Here is a 21,295-nt window from a genome sequence, read left to right on the forward strand (position 1 = left end):
GGCCTTGATTGGATCTGCAGAGGGCATGTTGTGCCTGTGCCTCCTGGAACACCCAGCCATGGACTAATTAGACTGCACCTGAAGCAGTAAGCAGTAAATAGTAACGAATGGTAATTAATTAGTTATCAGCTATTATAACCAATTGTTTTTAGTTTAAATAGCTAACAACTACAAATATTTATCATTTCTTGTAGAAGTATATCCTGGATATCATTTTCTTTGCTTACATAGTAGGAACTTTCATGTTTACGTGGGAAACTTCCTCAAAATAAATTGTATGAAATCTCTGAGACAGACAGTCAGTTCTTAAATACTCTAAATGGGAAGGCACCATTCCTCCGAAAAAGAAATATGGATGCATGACCTACTTCTGAGAGGATAGGACAGGCACTCATCCTACACATCCGTGTTCAATGCGTGCATTTATAACTGTATTTACTAAATGGGTGAGTAGGAGACAGATATTTAATCATGCCACACCCCTTTTTAATTAATCCTTAATGATTGACTCGCATCTACTGGATGTCCCTGAAGCGTTATTTTTTCCACAACATTTACCTTAGTGTGTATTTCAACATGTGCTGTTCATTTTATGACTTCAGAGAGGATGTGGTTATGGTTTGACAGAAAGGAAGCTTTGCTGTAGATGGGAAGATAAAGCTCAAAGCACCTACGCTGCCTTTTGAACACCTTCTTTTTCTTTTTTTTAAATTAACTGTCTTGCTTCTTGTGTCTCTTTCTTGGACGGGTGCTCAGTGCCTAGGGCAGTCATCCCATGTCCTGGGAGAGGACCATTTCTGGCTCAGCCATGAATAACTGTGTGCTCCTGGAGGAACTGCTGATCAAAAAATCCCAGCAGAAGAGAAGGACTTCACCCTCCAACTTTAAAGTGCGCTTCTTTGTCTTAACCAAATCCAAGTTGGCTTACTATGAACATCGCCATGGGGTATGTCAGCCATTTTCTCTCTCATAATAGAGTAATGGAGGGAAGGATGATTTTTGTTAAATTTTATTAACATTTCTGGTCCTTACTACAGCACCATTCACTCCAAACTGCGGAATGGTCAAACGGGTCATTCTGGCCAGTGGGCATTTGGTGTGCATGGAGGATTAAGACTATTTTATAGAAAGGATCTAGTTTTGTTGCAGGAATTTAGCACGGGCTGTTATAACCGCTGTGTGTAAGAGCTGCGTGAGCGTGTGCCTGGCAGCTCACAGGAGTACAGGGGTGACCTGGAGTGGAGTATTGCAAAGATCACGAGTGTACCTTAATTAAGTCTGCGAAAAATATCATCCACAAATGTTCATTCTCTCATTCTTTTCTCCAGGGCAGCAGGCTGATGGCTGGTAGGAGACCAGTCTTGCATTTTAAAATAAATTCAGCTGCCTTGTGTAACATGTCTAGTCTTCGGAGTTAGCTTCAGCAGGGATGTGGTGATGAGATCCGTGCTCAGACTGGGCATCGTTTCCCCAAGCTTGCATTTCCCTGATTTGCTAAATATGAAGAAAATTAGAAGTCAATCTGCGCACCCCATTGTGCTGAGTGTTCTAGTGAAATGAGAATTATTTCCTTCTTCTGTTAAGCTGGATGTGTGGTGAGCCTCATTACGGTTGTAAATACTATCGCTTGTTTTCCAACAGTCACTGCACATGCAGTTAATCCATTATGTTCAGGTACTGTTACTGTATGCAGAGCAGAACTGGGGATCGTGCTGCCTTGCTATCCAGCACTGGCAACTTCACACCATCTGATCTTGCTCAGTTGCAGAAAATTAAGTTAAAACTGAACGCAACAAGAAAAGCCAAGTACGGTGTGCCCTTGTATTTTATCATAACCTACTTGAGGTTGGATATAAGCTTTAAGGGTTAACAGTCATTTTTACTTACAAGTTAATTCTCTGAAATACGCCCAACAAAATGTTTTTCTTGCTTTTATTTTATAGTCTGTGTTTTTCTTACCTCCATATTTAAACATTTATTGCTGTGTACTGTGTTTATATTTGGGTTGAGACTCTCTTTGTGTGGTCTCCAAACTATCTTTCAAAAGTCATTATTTTAAGATTTTAAATTCCATTATAACTATCCCACTTAATTACTTTGGATTAAATTTCTAACAGCGTCTATGTGATTCTGCTGTAGCTATTTAGAGAAATCTTCACAACTAGTTTTCTTCGGTGCTTTCTGAGTCTTGGTGGACTTGAATTCAACATACACTTTGCCTAGATCCTTTTACAGAATCGCAGCAGGTGTCTGTCAACATCTTCAGACACTGAAATAGTTTGGAAAATCTGACTCGGTGATTTTCAGTGGGGCATAGATTTCATAAACTATGTGAGTGTCTCTGGAAATTTTCTCCCCTAGTCTTCCTAAAGGTCAGTTAGGTGGGACGAGGTTTGGTGTATTACCTACTTTATGTTATACATGGTGTATTTGAAACATGCACATATTATATGTGTGTAGACATCTACATGTAAACACACATGTAGCTTTAGGCCCTTATACACATTTGGGGGTTGGTGGGTATGTCTGTAATTATAGGGCTGATTTTCCCTGACATGCTGATTTTTTTCTGACACAAACTGTCAAAATCAGATTGTTACATGGATAGAAGAACTTTATTCTGGGAGAATTGGGAGAAAAGAGTTTGTTCTGTGAAATACTCCCAGGACCAACCCTCAGCCTCTTCATCTGCCCCAAAATTAGACCGTCCTGGTGAGACCTCCACATGGTCAGGTCATTGCTGTTCTGGAGAGAAAAGCTCAGGGCAGCCCATGCAAGCACCGTCTTCTTTTGTGCTGAGAACAGAGTGAACTCCAGCAGTTGAGTTCACAGCTAGGGAAGGGAAGATTATGGTACTGCCTAACACGCGGGCCGTGCCCATCCCCGTGAGTGAGCCAGGACCGGGGAGCGTGCGCAGGCGTTGAAAACAACGATCCGTGCTGCTCATTCTCTAGCGCAGGCCCTGGCACAGGTTTGGCTCTGCTCCGTGGGGGCTCTCCGGTAATTTGTGGGACCGGCAGGGGTTAGCACAGGCTGTCACCACTGCCAGCAGGCAGTTTACATATGGTCCCACTGCTCTGGAGGTTTAGGGCAGAGCGGTAGGGACATCGCTGTGCTCTGCCAGCTGGCTGCAGCGGTGGGGACTATCCTCAGGCATGCGTGCTGCACCATATAGATGGGGCCAGCACCTGTCTGGGCTTTTAAAGTATGTACTTTTCAAGGGAAGTCTGGGTGGATGTTTGCTGTAAGACTTTTCGGTGAGTTTCTTTAAGAAGCCATTACCAGCCTGCCCCGTGACTTACTGTAGTCAGAGTTCAGTACTTTACAGTACCCATCTCTCCGGTCCCCGGTCCGTCAGTGACAACAGCCTGGGCATGAAGTCAGGTAAAACAACTAGCGAACTGCTCAGCAGCTTGAGACGTCCCACGGATTTCAGTTGGGTGGCTTAAAGTGAAGCGTACACTTACACGTTAAGCCCAGGTTTACATGTTTTGCCTGTTTTTAACAGGGTTTAGCACCCAGATCCTTTCTCTGCATTTTGACATCATGGGTACAAAAAGATGTTTAAGAGTTTATTGTAGCAGTCCAAAGCAAGGAAATAAACAGGTCAGAAGGGTACAGGGCCAATTCTGTAAATGATACCAAAAGCTGTCAAGACAATCAACATCATAAAGGCAAATTTTTTCAATAACTGTAATGGCATTTTCATCCTAACAGCCATAGCTAGACAGAAAGCACTGTTCTCCTTAGGGGCTGAGGACACAATCGTCGTTAATGTTAATGAAAGATATTTACATATCTCATTAGGAGAATGAGTCCCCCAATAACTAACAACAATAAGAAGCTGTATTTTCTGGAATTCATTATGCAGTGCACAATGCAGGGCTGTCTTAACATAACGCAAAGCCCTGCTAACAGGCACATGTATTCAGCCCCCGTCTCTACTAAAATACATCAGAAGGGCCTTTATTATAACATGCAAATCAATTCCACAGGCAAAAATTCTTCATTTCCAGGGCCTGATTTTATAGCTACTGTGCATGTGAGCACACAGGACTGATCACTGTAATTATTTCAATTAGTTTGATCTTCACCAGAATAACCGGCAGTGAGGACACTGTGTGATACTCTCAGGGTATCTGAGAGTACTGCAGATGCAGCAGACAAGTGAATCCCTTTGGAGAGGTGTCTAGGACAGAGTTTCAAATGTCCTTACTTAGCAAAAACAAACTGATGAGTTACCCATATCCCATTTGCCTAACTGCTTGTGGTGTTTGGTAAATCCTTCAGGTGAGCAGACAGGAGAGTTTAGTATTTTAGATACTAATTAGAGGTTCTTGCATAGTCTTTGGCATGTCACATTCCTACCTGGATGGCAACAGCCAGAAACGAGCATCTCTCCCTGTGCTTCAAGCTGGCTGTAGTCTCAAAGTGGCACAGATGTCTCAGGCTGATGCCACATGGTGAACAGGCCACTGTCTTCTGGGCTGTGGTACCATGACCACTACCTGACCTCTGCATCAGAGCAGCTCATCTTGGGGTGGCTCAGACCTGCGGAGACTGCTTGGGTCTGTCTGTATCAACTACGGAGAAGCGCTCCATGTCACTACGCCACGGCTTTCCCTCTTCAGAAATCCTCACCTTGCTCTATCCAGGCATTCTGAGAAGTATTGCAGGGCTGGGAAAGTTGCACCTAACACCTGGGGAGTTCAGGCACATAAATATTTTTAAATTTTATATCTTCACGCACTTGTGGGCTATTACCAGTCCAGCTTTTAAAGGCAGCAATGAAAGGCGCACACAGAAAAGGTCCGAGTTCACTTTTCGTTTACATTCGCACTATTCTTCCTACACTGGTCAGATGCTCAAGAGGTCTCACAGCATGAGTCAGCCTTGTCCTGGGCTCTTTCATTCACATCTTTGATATTCAGATATAAAGATAGCACTTCAGTGTGTCTTGGAATTTGCCTTCAGTCCCTCGTTCCAGGAGAACAAAGGAATAAACTTGGCTGAAAAGACTTTTATCAGCATCCTAAAAATGCTTCAGCTGCTTCTGTTGCATTACCTTCATGTTGGGTTACTCGCAACAGTCCAGCTACCCATGGTAACAAAAGCAGCACTTTGTTCCTCGGTCCAGCAGTCCATCTTACCTTGATTATTTTACACAGGGTCTGCCTTGTTCACCTTGCCCAGCAAAGACTTGTTTTTTTCCACAAGACTCTCATGTAAGCAGACTAAGACTCTGCTTCTGAAGATCTGCTTTTTGATGTTCCTGTTAATTAGAATGACCGTTCATACCATTTCTCATTGTTTAATATAAAATTTACTTTGTGTATTCTGAATACCTTAATAGTCATGAAGCTATAATCCTCATCTAAAGTCAATTAATTACGGTTTTAAAGACTACTTTCCAAATAAATACGTCTCTGACTAGATATGTCATTCTGCATGACTTGTCATGTATTTATCAACAAGTCCTGTTTACTTGCCAGAATTTGCAATACCATCTGTCTTCTGATCTCCATCATCTCTTATACCTCTCATTTATTAATAAGATGCACCACCCACAAAAAAGTCAGGCTTGGCATCTATGTACATCACACATCTTTCGATGATTTTTTTTGTAATAAAATCAGTACAGCCTTTAATAAGATGGAGACAAGGTAATCTGAATGGTGTTACTGGAGTTGAAGGAGGATTAAATTCATATTGTTTGCCACAATAAGCCTCATACCTACTGTGAAATCACAGAATCATGGGAGAACTGGCTGGTGGGCACTTCTTAAATTCATTTAGTCAGACCTGGTGCTTGGGGCCAGACAATCGCCAGCATCAGATCAACACTCGGAGCAGGACTATCGCCAACACCAGAACAACTTGGCTGGGGCACTGACTAGCCACTGGTTGAAAGCCAAGGACAGAGATTTCACGTCTTTGGGCAACCTGTTCCAATGTGTCTTGTCAAACGTTTTTCTGGCCATTTACAAAGTTCCCGTCTACTGCAGTTCTCATTCACGACTTCTGCGGCATGATTCAGGGTGCTGATATCATCTAGACAAGATTGCTTTAAGTAAAACGCAGGTAGTTCTGTGTCTGGTGTCTGTGGCCTGTCTAACTCTACAAATGTGGGGTAGAGTCTGATAACAAAAATAGCGCCTTTTTGCTGGAACAACTCATTTTGTCTTCCAGAAATTGATTATAATAATTTTCTTTTTGCACCTTCTCTGCATACTCAGTTGTGTTCCTAGTAGATCTTTGCCTGGGTATTTACTGACCTTTAATCTTTCAATAAGTTTTTTTAATTACTTCTGAGCAGTGTCTTCCCAGCAGATGTCAGATACTTCCATTTTCTTTAAATTACAAAGCTCAAATCTTTCTTCTGTCAGAGAACATTATGTGTGTGGCAAAATCTTTAAATCATGTTTTCTTTCATATTTTTAAGAAGGAAGTAACTCCTTCTCATATGAATATATGACAATAAATAGGAGATTTTCTAATAGTTACCTTTTATTAGATTTCTCTACTCCGGCCATTTTTGCTTCCAGTGTCTGCCTTTTCCTTTTGTTGCAATCAAAATTGTAACTCATATTGTTGCAATGCCTGCCTGTTGCTTTATACTCTTTCATCCTTTCCGACCAATTATTTTTTTGTCCTTAAAGCTTATACTTTTCTTAATGAAAAAGCGATGTCATTTACTCTGTTTAATTTAGCTTCCCTTCTTTCACTGAACCCTTCATTCACTGCAATCCACTCCTCGTAGCCTTTGCGAGAATAGTTTTGAAGAAACTGCTATGGTATTCAGCAGTTGTTTTGTATGCTTTTATGTAACATAAAAGGCTTATTTCCATAATATTAGAAAGCTCATTTGAAAGCCAGGAATCTTCCTTTTTTTTCTTCTGTTTCTTGATGGTGACATCATTGATTTTCTTGTCAAACCGCTTGTGCTGATAGTAGGGATGCGCAGCTTGTCCAATGGGACCTGAGACAATGTGAACATTGGAAGGGGCTTTGTCAGATCTTAAAATAGGAGTTCAGTGAAAATGCTGGGCTGTGGCAGATGTGTGAGGCCCTGTGATGGGCCAAGAGAAAAATGCTCTTATGGCCAAGTGTGCTTTTCCACCAGGTCGCTTTACTTGATTGTTCATACACAGAGCCCATGAAAATGTACGCTTTGTACCATAGAAACCTCGTAGAAAGATTATGGTTTCAATTTTCCCCTGCATGTCTTCTGTTTTCAGCTCATGCAATTCTGAAAATTGGACGCCTTAGCAAGGCTGGAGGAATGAACAGTGAACGGGCCAACTCTTGGCTAAGTCTGCAGAGTCTGAGGTCCGGGGCTTCAGTGTAGCTCTACTGACTTCTCTGGCCTTTTAAAAAAGAGTTAGATTTCTCTGGTTTTAAATTATTTTGGTGGAAATGCAACACTGGATCTGGCCTATAGGACTTTATAAGGATAGCAGGAATAATTCTGCTGTAGTAGATATTCCATAGGTAAACAGAGAATTGAACTGAGTAAATTGATAACAAACTGAGATCGTTTGCATGAAACAGGCTTTGGCTACAAACAGTATTGGCCTCAGTAAACAAGATTTGATACTGAAATCAGTCATTGGGAGTGACCTTGCATGGTGGGTGAACTGATAGCACACAAACAGTGTGCGCAGACAGCAGGCAGCACCATTATTAAGCAGCACTGTAATGTGTCACAGGCAGATAAAATAATTACTTTCTGATGTCAGAACCTGCTGTGATTCAGCTTCTTTTGTTAGGTCTGTTCCCATGTCCTGTGCTCCAGGTGAGGGTACAATCAAGCAGATCCTTGCAGGTCCCTGGAGACATGGCAAAAAGCAGTTAGTGGCTGCAGCTGCTCTAGTCGGGTCTGGCAGCGACTGAGGACTGCAGTGCCCGTGGATGAGTTACAGCAGTGAAGCAGACGCAGCCCTCCAGCTGCCTCCCCAGACTCCAAGGTGTGCAGCTCCATCTCTGCCCGTTACATGAATGGGGGCATCTTAGGCGCTGATTGCAGTTGATTTTGTCATTCAGCACAATTCAACGCACTGTGCATCCAGGGTATGCCAACCTTTAAACACCTTCATGTTCTTTAGATGTGAAAACAGCTGTAAAACTGATTTATTTTTTTTAATTCAAGTAGAAGTACAAAATAGTCATGGTAGATATGTGAACCAAGCAGCTACATTTAGAAATTTAAATATCAGATATAACGGGGTATGTTGGAGGTATTAGAGCATAACACAACAGTCAGAGCTCTACCGAAAATCCCAGTATTATTAATTAGCACCTCTTTCCAGTTTTCCTTTGGAGTACTTCGTATTGGCAGGAAATGTAAAATCCCTTACAACTTTCTCTTAAGGTTCAAATTGCTCAATTTAGGTTTGAAATTTCATTTTAAAATTGTTTAAATTGTTTTATTTCTCGTAAAACCTCAAACTATCCTAATACTATGCCTAATAAGAGAGAGAACTCCCAAAATACTGAACAATGCTAGGGTTCAGGCAAAATTTCTATCAATCCAGCAATCAACAGTTCTTAATATCCTATTGATGATAAAAACAGCACATATCACAACGTGTAGATAAGGGATATGATAAGGAATAGAAAATAATTGTGTGAACACAGTGTTCAAGGAGGTTCAAGTTCATGCTTGAGTGTTTTGGTCAGTAGAAAAATACTGTAGCAGGAAAATTACCATTAAAAACAAGTCCATCTTGTTCCAGTGACATCTCATAAGCTTCTGGTTACTATTTTCTGTTTTCTTAATTGATATCTCAGCAACAACACATGAGACTCATAGCCTAAGTAGTATATAAACTGGAGACTGCAACACCATAGGCATAAGCAGAATTTGGGCAGCTGAGCAAATCAAGAAATTCCTTTCCAAATTACTGCAGAAGCTCAGACAGACATGAAGAAATTCATACCTGAAAGGCAGTAACATGTTACTAATTTTAAAAGACGTTGTTCACCAAACCACATCAAATTGAGCTCTCTGCCACTGGAAAGCGTTACACCTCGCACAACGGTTCTGCTTCACGTTGATATTGATCTGTCTGCAAAGAGACAGACAGGTCCGTTGGAGTGGTCTATGTGTGGACCCATTTATTTCCTACCATGGTTAGACCTGCAATGGTGCCTCTTGCCTTGAAGCCATGTACACATATCCTCCATAAAATGTCATTTTAATAGTTCAAGTAGAGCTTTAACACTGTATGGCTGTGGTAAATATTTTTGTCCGGAGTTAGGAGGAGAAAAATCAGAGCAAGCAATGGATATATGTTCCTGTATTATTCTTAGAGCTTAATTTAAGCTCGTGAGAATATAAAAGTGTGATCTCAGATCACACTAGAGGTCCATGAGCCAAGTGGCCTGTCTCCAGGAGTGGTTGGTAGCTGCCATTTAGAGTAAAACTAAAAAAATAGACTCAAACATTTTCATGGAAGCTGAGAAGGAATATCTTAAAGGATCTCACCATGAAAACTTAGACCTTATTTTGCCTTTTTAAGCTCAGAGACAGCTGTATGAGTGAAAAACCCTTCACCTTTAAATACTTTTTTCCAATCATTTTGAAATCAGCCTGAATTATTCTGATGACAGGCGTTTTTGTGGTGGGATTTGTTGGGGGGTTTTCCCATTTTATGTCAGCCTGGGCTCATTGCTCTCAGGTGCTACAGGAGAACATGTTGAGCCAGGAACAGCCCACGCCGCTTCCCAGCTGTGACGGTGTCCCTTTGCTCTTCATAGCTGGGGGAATATTTAAAATTGGTTACTGTGTTCTTAATAGCAACATCGTAAAATTGTCGCTGTGTTACCTAAGACATCACCCCTGTGGGCATTCAGCCACAGCTGTGGGCTTTGGGAACGCAAGAGCCCTCTGTTTTAACTCCTGTTCCCTCTTAGCCCTCTCAGCCGATTGGAAAGGATTTCTGCTTTTTTTCCTTCTTTTCTGTCTCATGGCTGCCTGCATATCAAGAGTGGAGGTGTTTCTGTTCTTAGAAGCGGTTGGGTCCCATAGGCACAGCTAATGATACAACTCAGCCTCCACAGTCTTCGTAACAGGTGGTAACATACATGAAGGCGAAAAAAAGTGTGACGATCCCAAGCTGAATTTGCAGCACTTAAGTTCGGTAAATCCACTTTTCTGTATGAAAGGGCAACTTACTGACAGCCAAAGGAGAGCAACACAGATCAAAGCTGAGCACTGTATTACCAACTTTTGGAAAGGGAGTTGATTTTCATGAAAAAAAACTTTTGAAAAGGCACATGTGAAGTTCTAAAGTTCTACCTCCAGTCCAGCACTGCCCCAGGGCAGCTGCATTGCCTCTGCTCCCTGAAACTAGCCCATGCCCTCTCCTGAGCCCATTTTGACCTCCCCATCACACCATGGTGCACAGTTCAGAAACCAGCAGCATAAAGCTACCGGTGACAGTAGTACGATATGGTCAAGTGGTATTATTGTTACTGCTATTTGTTACTGTGTGCGGTGACCACGTCACCAGTAAGAGCTGTGGATGGGGGTCTAGAGAACATGCACCGTGCAAGAATAAGCCCTCTGCAGAGGTATGTTAGTCCTCGTAAGGCCAGTGCCTGCAGTAGGTGTTGAAGGCACTGGTCTCGCCAGCACAACAGTCTCTCATTGCCACTCTAAAAATACTTCAATGTGCATGCAAGCCTCTCTTCACACTTAGATACACTTTATTCTAGTGGTGTGCAGAAGCCAAAGCTTTTGCTTTTTTTGCTTTTTTTTTCCCTGCCTGTCCCTGAGGGACTGTACATAGCATTGAAAAAAAATAACCTGGTTTGGTTTCACCACCTCAAGCCCACAGAATAAGAAACCCCAAGATCAGCTTCTGCATCTGTCCAGGCTGCACACTGAGCACAGCTGGAGCAGAGGGACGGAGAGCAGGTGACACAGGACAAGCAGGTCATGCCAAGAGCCAAAGACAATTAAGAATGGTACCATCTAGTCAAGACAGTAAGTGAAAACAGGGAATGAAGTTTGGCTCGGATTCTTACAAAAAAACCCTGACGCTATAGAAAAAGTCATTAAATGCTTATATTGATGGAAATATTTTTGTGGTTGAGCTTACAGAGGACTGGAATTTCCTACCTTGCTCCACCGCAGCTATGAATTAGCTTTCCCCTACCCTTCTACCAAGAGAAAATGTCCAGCTGCAACTGGGGAGCAGTGGGCAAACATGGGCTCATGGACAGACCTTGTGGGAGGAGGAGGGACTCCATATCCAAGGGGGACACAGCAGGCCTATGGAGAGGACGGTGCTGCTTTCTGCCCATCTGGGAGCAGCAGCCAGCATTGCAGACGGACATGGAGGCGATGGGGATGAGGTACGGGGAGATAGAGGGGTGAACGCAAACACCCAGTGACACGGGGCACGGAAAGCCCAGCTGAAGTGTGGAGAGCCCTTGGCAGTGACCACTGCCAAGGAGTTTGGGCTGCATGAATCTTAATTGCTCGGTTTTGCCCTCACCAGCATAAAAGAAGCAAGATAGAAGTTCTTATACAACTTTTGAACTGAGCTGGTTTTATGAAACAAGGCGCGCCGCCTTGCTGCCTGGCAGCTCTCTCCTCCCGTGCTCCTTGCGATAAGGCTCTGCCCACCCCTGCCTTACCTCTCCCTAGCATTTGGCCTCCCTCCCTTCCCTCTGCTTCCAGAACTGGTGGCTACTTTTTTGGCCAGAGCCCTTTGGTAAATACAGTGGGGTTCTGCAAAGCCTTTAAGCAACAACCAAGGAACCTTCAGCGACAACCAAGGAACCTTCAGTCGAAACACTTGGTGCAGCCCGTTTGATGAATGGGCTTCACAAATAGCAGCAGCCAAGTGTTAGCTAGAAAGTAGCAAATTCCTCAGACTGCTCAGCCCGATATCTTACAAGATCTTAGACCTCTGTGGAGCCTGAGGGCGCAGAGCCGGGGTCAGGAAGTGTGCTCACGACACGCGCCTGTGTCACCTGCAGCGCCGCTGACAGCTCGATGAACCTCCCGCCACCGGCTCCATGTCCCCGCTCCTTCCTCTGCCCCAGACCCTGAGCTGGTGGAAAGGGATTCGTTCTGTTGGGTGGCCAAGCTGCCGTGGCGTGGGTGAGTTGCAGGGTTGGTCGTTGTGTGGTCTTAGCACGTGATAAATGCCAGGTGGCTCATGTCCTAAGCAAGCATGGTGAGATGCCTTCCTGTGTTGCAGGGCAGGGCTATGTCAACTGTACCACAGCCAATTGTCCTGATATCTAACGCAAATAGGGCCCATCGTGGTCATCTGGTTTACGTGGTAGACACAAACTAAAAGACTCATCAGTGAAAGAGCTGCTGGAGCTGGGTGGCAAGAGGAGGTGAAATACCAAAGATGAAGAGTGCAATGCCTTGGGCTTCTGATGCATCTGGCTCCATTCAGAGCTGTTAGCTCATCTTCCTGGAATTGCCTTATTGCAAATAACAGACCAAAAGAAATAAAACAGGACAGACTGATCTGCAGCACACTGTACTTCTCCTCGTGGCACAGCAGCATGCCCTGGTTATCTTTGCACACACATTACACAGTCAGACCACTGATGTTTTTTCTGATCAACCAGCTAAAACATCTACTTAACTATACTTGGGGCAGACTGAAAACGACAAATGGAGATCTGTCAGCACGTTTTGTCTAGCTTGTTTTAGGAATAAGCCTCTGAGGTTTTTGGAGACCATTTTTAAGGGGCTTTTCCTCTCCGCTCCCTTCCAAACGACCCAGTTGCTTTTGTTGGATTAAAGTGCAGTTTGGCATCACAAAAGCAGGGAGATGTTTAGCTTCCAGCCCAGTTTCTGGGTAATGCCGGGTTTGTGAGTGATAATTCCAGTTGTTTGTGCTGCTGTAATTGCTTTCTATCAGCAAAGTCCCATCTGCTGAGGATCTGCCGGGCAATGCGCTGGCTGTGAGACGCACCCTGACATTGCACTCCGATGTGAGATTCTGGGGCGCTTCCATTGCTGAAATTGCGTGATTAAAAGGAGCACAGTAGGTGATGAGAGCTGCAGGATGACTGCACAAAGCTCCTTGAGAAGGCTGGACCCTGTCTTTCAGCAGAGTCTGGAAAATTATCACCAAAAACCAGTGTGCAGTGAAAGAGCAGAGCGGGTGACTGCCACAGCGTTGCTTCCCAAATCCTCGGAGGAGGAGTGCATGTGGTTAAGCCCTGGGACTTCAAAGCAGTAAGATGAAGAAGGGTTCAATGCTAGCGAGATTGAAGGTTTTTGTAGGAAATAAATGGCTTTGTGTCTCATGGAAGGGGCAGAAATCCCAAGGGCAGAACAAATGATAGTGGAGGTTGTGGAGACAGAGGAAGCCAAGTCTGGAAGAAAAAAGTGAATAGGCAAGAATGAAAGAAAATACATGGTGAAGACAGGGTGCAGTAAGGCCTTCTAAGGCTTGGCAATACTCTTCATAGTTGTATGGTGTTTACATTTAGGGATGCTTTATAGCCTTGGGTTTATTGATATAAAAAAATCCCACTCCACCCCATGTAGCCACACAGGCAGATGGTGTCTACAGGAGATGGTGCTGGCAGTAAATCCAGAGGCGCTGGTTGAATTGCGAGCAAATACAAAAACCAAATGCACCAGCAAAGTTCTGCAAGAGCGATGTGAGACCACACTGTAATCATTTCCCTCTCTTTCCTCAAGTCCAAGCACACAAAGGCAAAGTACTCAGCCGTTTGCGCAAGAGCAAGGTTTGAGGAGCCTCAGGGCCCGTCTGACAGTGCACTGTGGAAACCTCACTCCATCCCCAGTGGCATCAGCTGCTTCCCTGTTTTTGGCTAAATTTGCTGACGGAAGGCAGCAAGGGAGCAGCAGTGAGGGTCAGCACGGGGGTGCCATGCAGAACGGCAGAGCTGCAGGGTCACGGTGACGTGGGGAGCAAGGGGCAAGAAGGAGCTGTGGAGGGTGAAGGGCACCGATGGTTGGGCTGGGGGGCCGAGGGAGGGCGAGGAAGTTGCCAAAGCCTTGCTGTGCCTCTGAATGATAATGTGCGGCAGGTACAACATGGTCGCTGGAGTTCGTGCTCTCTCCTGTTGACAGTCGCCTGCGTTTGAAAAACAGAAGTTTTGCAGCGTTTTGGGGGTTCTTAAATCTCACTGATTTCCGTCACATTGCTGCAAAGCTGAGCTGGGAGACAGCTAGTGTTTAATCCCTACTGAAAACGAACCAAAACAGGAAACCATTTTGCCTCCAAAGAGCGAATGCATTTGTAGCGAATCCTTCAGAAGCCGCAGCAGGTACCATGCCTTAGCTCAGCTCCCGCCGGCCGCGTGCTGGCGCCCGCCTCAGCCCTCGCTTGCAAAAGCCGAGCGCCGCTCGCCGAGGAGCTGCGGGGCGAGGATTCAGTAGGAAATGGGGTACGCCAAGGTGGCTGGGATACTTGGATGTCTGTTCTTTCCTTACCCTTGCCTAGATACTGTTATCTAGGTATCTGGTATATGATGAATAATAATACAGCAGAGGCTGCCAGAAAAATAGTGCTGTCGGCAAGCTTTTGAGGATGTTATTTACTTCAAAATTTCCTGTCATTTTTTCTGAGCTAAAAACCCAGACAGAACAAAAACAGAGGAGTGTTTTGTTTCTTGGAAAAGAGATGCAGTAAAAATGTTATGTTTTAGATAAAATGCTTAGTTTTGAAACTATCAGTATACAAACTTTTTAAAAAATAAATATTTATTGTTAGCTTTTCAGCATGAAACAGGAGTGTTAGTAAATGAAACATTTCATGAAACCAGTTTTTTTTTGGTTAAAAAGCCATTCCATCTTGTTGGAAGGAAAAGTAAAACCTGAATTTCAACCAAATTTTTTGACTGGTTCTCTAAGAATCCATGTGCTGAGTTGCAATATATGTATGAGCATATATGTACATGTATGTGCAATCCATATAGAGGTGCCATATATATGAATGAATCTTTATACTTTTAAATGTCTTACATAATCAGTTAATTTTCTTCTGCTCCATTAAAATTAAATTCCCTGTGGACGTGACAGTCTTGTCCAATTAGTCACTTAATCATTAGCATTAACCAAGTGCTTTTCTCTGTCTTTTAGAAGAAGAGGACTTTGAAGGGTGCTGTGGAACTTTCCAGGATTAAATGTGTGGAAATTGTGAAAAGTGACATCATCATTCCCTGTCAGTATAAATATCCTTTCCAGGTGAGTCTGTCCATTGACCATACTGACAGAGATATCACGTCATCTTGTATGTCAACAACATTCTCCCTCACAGTGCAGTCGTTGAGGAACCCAACACCAAGGTGAAGAACAACAAAGGAAGAAAAGGAAGATTGAGGTTTGAAATGAACTGGGGAATCAGAGACTGACTGTTACTACAAGATCCATAAAGTCTTAGACTCTTTGGGTTTAAATTGGAAAGGATTGTTAGATCTTCTAATCCTACCCCGTGTTTAACACAACATTCAGCTATCCCACTAACTTCTGTTCAGAGAAAGCCCATCTTTCACTCGGGGAATCCACCCAGGGTTCTGGCCAATTTACCTGTGTAGTGCTGAAACTAAATCCGTTCAGTGGGCTTTGCATCGGAAACTGGTCAATGTGATGCGTTAGGGATGAGATACCAGACAAGAACAGAGAGGGCTTTTAGTGGTGAGATAGCTTAACGACCAAGAGATGGACAGTGCTAGCTCTAGGATGAGGAACACATTGTCTAGTGTTAATTATTAATACATATGGGATACATTTACGTTGCCATGTAAACATAAATGTCACAGAGTATTTGCTCAGTTACTGTAACACAAATTCTCAGTTTATTATGTTATTCCCTGTGCTGTCATTTATCAGAATTTTATCATATTGGTGACTATTTTTCTTAATAATTATGATGTATGGATTCCAGCAAATACAGGGCCATCTCTGTTCACAGATGGCTTTAAAAGACCGAATTATATGGACTCAGATTTGCAGATAAAAGCTACTGATTGTGACCCCTGTACAGAATAGATGTTAAAAAAGATATGTAACTTTATAAAAAGAAAAAAGACAACCATGAAGCAAAATCTTTCCTTCTTTCTTTCTTTCTTTTTTTTTTTTTTTGCCATTCTTGTTTTATCTCAAAACCAGCATCAATCTGGAGGCTTCTCTTGGTACTGTCATTCTGACAAATCACGAAGTAGCTTGCAGGGTTTTCTCTAAATCTTCGTTTGAACAGTAAAAGTGCATATGTACCATCCTCTAGTCTGAGCCCTGGAAAATGTTACCTTGCAGAGATGTGAGAAGGGAGAGGAAATAATTTCCCACGTGAGGCTGGGTCAGGAAAATCTCCCTCCAGCTTGGGGTGGTCCCCAGTCAGGATCATAAAAATTGTCCTGGAATATTATAAAATGTTGCTAAGTTGGTGTATAATGAGCACTCAAGAGACCAGATGATCAAAGTGTTATGGCCTTGTTTGTGGGCATTTAGGAGTGGCAGAAGATGCTGCTGTATGCTGCTAACGGCTCTTCAGGAGCAGCCCGACAGGAAAGCTCTTAAGTGGCGCTGGGTGGGAGCTGCCTGTCTGGGGGAGAGTTTGATGGGGGAACCTCAGCTGCTCGTAACTTGAGTGAACGTGGATGAGAGAAGGAACAAATGTTTGGATCTGTTTGTTTTCGGTCTGAATTTTCAAATCTATATCTCCATATCTCCAGTGCTTGTAGGAACAGGAAAATAAAGTGGCCAGTACTGGTGGGATGGTTACAGTGGACCAGTCTTGCTGGACAGTGCTCTGCTGAGGTCATGGTAATCACTTCTGCTTGTAGCACATCTGAATTTTGTCCTACAGTCAGTTTTGTGGTATTTTTTTTTAAATTATGTTGTCTGGTTTTTTTTTAAAAAGTCTTGGCTGCACCCAATTGTAAATCTTCTGTGGAACCACCAGTGGCTACTTGGTTTTGTGTGGCTCATCTGACAAGTGAGCCCCTTGCAGAGAGGCATGAAATGAGTGATCTTGTGCCATTGTGCATGCTCATGCCTACATCTTTTGGAGATCTGCTTCCCGCATATTTCAAAATCTGTCTTAGATTGTCAAAACATTGTACAGACATAACAATAACATCAACAGGAGTGGCTTTAAATGAGCGGGAATTATTCCTCCCCTGTTTTGATTTTTTGTGAAAGAGGTTATAATTTGTCTCTCCATAGCATGCAGAGCAACTGAGTCACACGGCTGTCTCTGGGTGCCTGCAAGGCCTTCAGGCTAAGAGATAGCAAATGTTTCCTGTTCTTTAAACAATAATCGACATTGCCTCATCTACACCCCTGGAGAAAGCCTAAAACACAGCTGCTGTCTTGTAGAAGCCTTTGTTTAAAGACAGCGGTCAAAGATTTTCAAAGCATCTGTGCATCAAAGAGACCAGGTCCCATTTGGAATTAAATTGTTGAGATAAATATTGGAAGAGAAATATAGATTATGCTTTACATCAAATTTTAAGCCCAAATGTAGTCATCCGATTCAGTTTCTAAGTCATTACAGTTCTTGTGATGATTTTACTCCCTGGTTTGAAAAACTTCACAAATGTTCTGTATTTCTGTTCCTTTGTTCGTTCCATTGAGGCCAAGCTGATGAAAACAGCATCTTGATTGCTCATTGTTCATCTGCTCCAGCTTCTTATTTCTCCTCTATAACCCCAATGAAAACTACTAAAAACTTTGAAGAATAATAGTAATTCAGATAATCTCCAGGGAGCTGCTTGAGATTTATACTGACACAAGAAAAGCTAAATTTGGCTCTTAGATGTGAAGTGAAGGTATCTTACAAGAAACTGCCAAGAAACAGACGCCATTTCCCCAGAGATGCTTTAGAAGAATGAACTGCAGTCACCGAGTAACGGGCTGAATCCTCTACAAATTGAAATTGCTACATCTCCATTGATTTCATGGGCATTTCTTAACAGCATAAAATTGATCTAAAACATTGCTTGTCATCTTTCTTGATCAGGGCTTCTATTCCATTTTAAATAATCAAAAATCAATGAGGTTAAGAGATGCTTCTGAACAGGCCCACATCATCATTTTGTGTGTCATTTGTCAGCATGGGGGCTGCTATCTGTTTCCTTCAGGGATTCCTTCATGCCCAGTGTATCTGGGATTGTCTCTAATGGCTGGCTCCCTTCTTTGTTCCCCTCTCCAGATCGTCCACGATAACTACATACTCTACGTGTTTGCACCCAATCGTGAGAGCCGGCAGAGATGGGTCTTCACGCTGAAGGAAGGTGATAAAACGCCTGTGCCCACCAAACTGTTATAGTGACTTATCCCAAGACCGTTTTCTCACAAGCTATAATGCAGAGAAAGTGTGCAAGAGGAGTCGATGTCTTGTATCTAAGCATGCAAAGTGGTAGTGGGGAATGAGGTTATAAAATCAAATAGCTTATAAATTTGGTGGGTTTGTTTTCAGCAGCCGTGGAAAATTTGGACATGGAATGCTTTAATTGCCTCTTTCTAGGATAAACTGTTAATATGTTAGTGTAGTTTGAGGTTTCTTATTCAGGAAGAGATGAGGATTTTTATATGACTATATGTTTTTAGAGATTAATCTTTTCTGGGTAGAAGATTTTTCAGCTCTTATTAATAGATTTTTTGTATAGATGACAACCTTCTTAGAGAATCGTGATTATGAAGAAACATTTTTGTGGGTAGCTTTCATTTCCTGTTCGCCTCCTGAAATGTGCTGTGGTTCGCTGCAATGATTCTGAAGTGAAGGCACAAGAACTAACCACTGCAGGCAGAAACGAAGCAGGATACTTGACATAAGGAAGGTGTTAGTTACATGAAATTGCAGCAGGCTTCCATCAGAGCTTTTTCCTGCTTTGCAACACCAGGTGCTGTATTGTTCACCCTGAAAACGTTGTGCCTGACTGAGATATTATTAAGCTCATGCACTTACTCTTGCAGCCAGTTTTTCCCCTTCTGAAGTGCACCTGCTCCAAGCTTCTACTTTATCACCTCTGCTTGTTCAACATTTGGAGACCGTCCCCTCACTTGGACAATTTGAATAGTCTCTTGAAACAGGCCAGCAGAAATTTTTTATTCTTTTCAGGAGAATTATTATTAGAGATAGCCTGAGCTTCAAAAAGAAGGACCTTTAATCACTCATGCAGACATTCAAGACTGGTATTTACATGTGCAAAAAAAATGTTTAGTGCTGGTAAATGCCACCTTGTACAGCTCCTTCTGAGCACCAAACCAAAGCAGCAAGTGTCCGTGTCCTACACATATACATGCTGTAGAGCTGCAGTCTTTCATGGGAGTCATCAGTATATGACCTGCCAGGTTTTGTTTCTCTTTATGAGACATTCCTTCTGTGGTTTTGTTGTTTATCAGTTTAAAGAGAGTCACTCTGGTAGGATTCTGTTCTCCTGCAGTAGGGACGTATGGGCTCCATCACCAGCAGGAAGGCTATTCCTCCACGTCGATGGTGGCATTCACTCATTTCAGGAGAAAGGAGAACTTTAACAGATGAGGCTCATAATATTCACCGAAGCTTGTTCTGAAAATAATAAGCAGCTTCTTTAAAGTGCAGATTATTTCAAATCAGTTCTAGACGTCTTTCAGAACTGATGTGAATGCAAATAAGTTCATTTCCCCCCTCCATTTTCTTCCCCTAACATTTTCCAGAAACCAGAAACAACAACAGTTTGGTTTCAAAGTGTCATCCAGATTTTTGGATAGATGGCAAGTGGAGATGCTGTGCTCAGACAGAGAAGATGGCAGCTGGCTGCGTGGAGTATGACCCCACCAAAAATGGTACGGGATTTGTTAAGACTGTCCTGACCTTGAAAATATTTGTTCCTAGCAAAAGTAAAGGATCAACTCTGTCTCATACAGAGCATCAAAAAATATCATGTTATATTTCCATCAGGAGACTTGTTACTGGCTTGATGGGACATTCCTTATTCTGGCTTATCTTTTACTGTATATGGCAGTCTTTGTTTTGAATTAACATTTTCCTCTCTGTGATGCTTGGTGCTGTTTTTGGAATGAGATGGAGAACTAAGAGCTTGATCAGCTGTGCTCAGTCAATAAGCTGTAACAACTTTCTTAAGATACATGCATTCAACCCTGTGTGTCCTATTTTGTCCTACCCATATTTCCTCTGTGGTTTCAGTGGCCAAGTGTAATCTTTACTTTGTCTCCTGAAAAAGCACACAATCATTCCTCACCCAAGACACCTTTACCTTGTATCTAGGTGATTCCTTAAGTAATCTGCACACCAGCTTCAAACCTGTGCTGTGTGCCTGAGAGTCACTCTGTAGATGCAGGCCCTTGGCACGTCTGACTCTAAAAGACCAAGGCTTGCTGTTCACTGGTTTTATAACACCTTTATTAATTCATTGTGTTGACGGTTTTCCCCCTGGTTTTGTCCAGATCTACTTCAAATTAACTTTCTTGATTTCATTTCAGCTTCAAAGAAGCCTCTTCCTCCCACTCCTGAAGACAACTGGGTGAGTACAGTGAGGCACACTAAGCTGTCGTTAGTGGCCTGTGTGTTTAACTAGCAGTGCTGAATATATCATAGAATCATGGCTTGGAAAAGACCTCTAAGATCATCAAATCCAACCGCCATGCCAATACCACCATGCCTACTAAACCATATCCCAAAGTGCCACGTCTACATGTTTTTTGAACACATCCAGGGATGGTGACTCAACCACCTCCCTGGACAGCCTATTCCAATGCCTAACCACTCTTTCAGTAAAGAAATTTTTCCTAATATCCAATTTAAACCTCCCCTGATGCAACTGGAAGCCATTGCCTCTCTTCCTATAATATGCACATTAAGGCTCACCACAGGGCAGTGGCCTAGAATGTCAGATGTGATAACATTCCCTGGGCTTTTCTCTTACCACTTACATATTTTTTCATAAGCTATAAATCAGCAGCATCCCACTAGAGGTAGGTTCAGTCCTGCAAAGACAGCTTGGTTTCACAAATAGCTTTCCAATGGTGAGTGAAGCTTCAAGTGTATGTTTTTTTCAAGCTATAGAAAGGGAAACCGGGCCAGTAGGAGGGATATGAGAAAAGCTGCTGTGAAGGGAAACAGAGAAGTGGTATTTCCAAACCCACTTGTGGATGGGACAAAATGTCATCGGCTTATTTCAAAAGAAGGAAGAAGCAGAGGTTGTTAGGGCTGGGTGCCTTACTGAGGGGCAGCAGGGCATTGGGCCAGTCCCTCTAGGGAGGCCATGGAGATTTGTCACTGGAGGCTTTTAAGAGGAGTTTAGAAAACATCTGTGAAGAATAGATCAGGCAGAAGTA

The 21,295-nt window shown here is 42.9% G+C and overlaps 1 protein-coding gene across 1 annotated transcript in view; it reads left to right on the forward strand.

Annotated features, from left to right (window-relative positions):
* The first annotated feature begins 775 nt into the window (after positions 1-775).
* Positions 776-21,295, forward strand: part of ITK (IL2 inducible T cell kinase) — a 25,980-nt gene continuing 5,460 nt past the window's right edge. The window contains exons 1-5 of the mRNA XM_075441628.1: positions 776-946; positions 15,095-15,199; positions 18,168-18,249; positions 19,655-19,783; positions 20,441-20,521. Coding sequence (XP_075297743.1) covers positions 776-946; positions 15,095-15,199; positions 18,168-18,249; positions 19,655-19,783; positions 20,441-20,521 — 568 coding nt within the window. The remainder of the gene's footprint in view (positions 947-15,094; positions 15,200-18,167; positions 18,250-19,654; positions 19,784-20,440; positions 20,522-21,295) is intronic.

Source organism: Opisthocomus hoazin, chromosome 22 (assembly GCF_030867145.1).
Source record: "Opisthocomus hoazin isolate bOpiHoa1 chromosome 22, bOpiHoa1.hap1, whole genome shotgun sequence".
Taxonomy (NCBI): Eukaryota; Metazoa; Chordata; class Aves; order Opisthocomiformes; family Opisthocomidae; genus Opisthocomus; species Opisthocomus hoazin.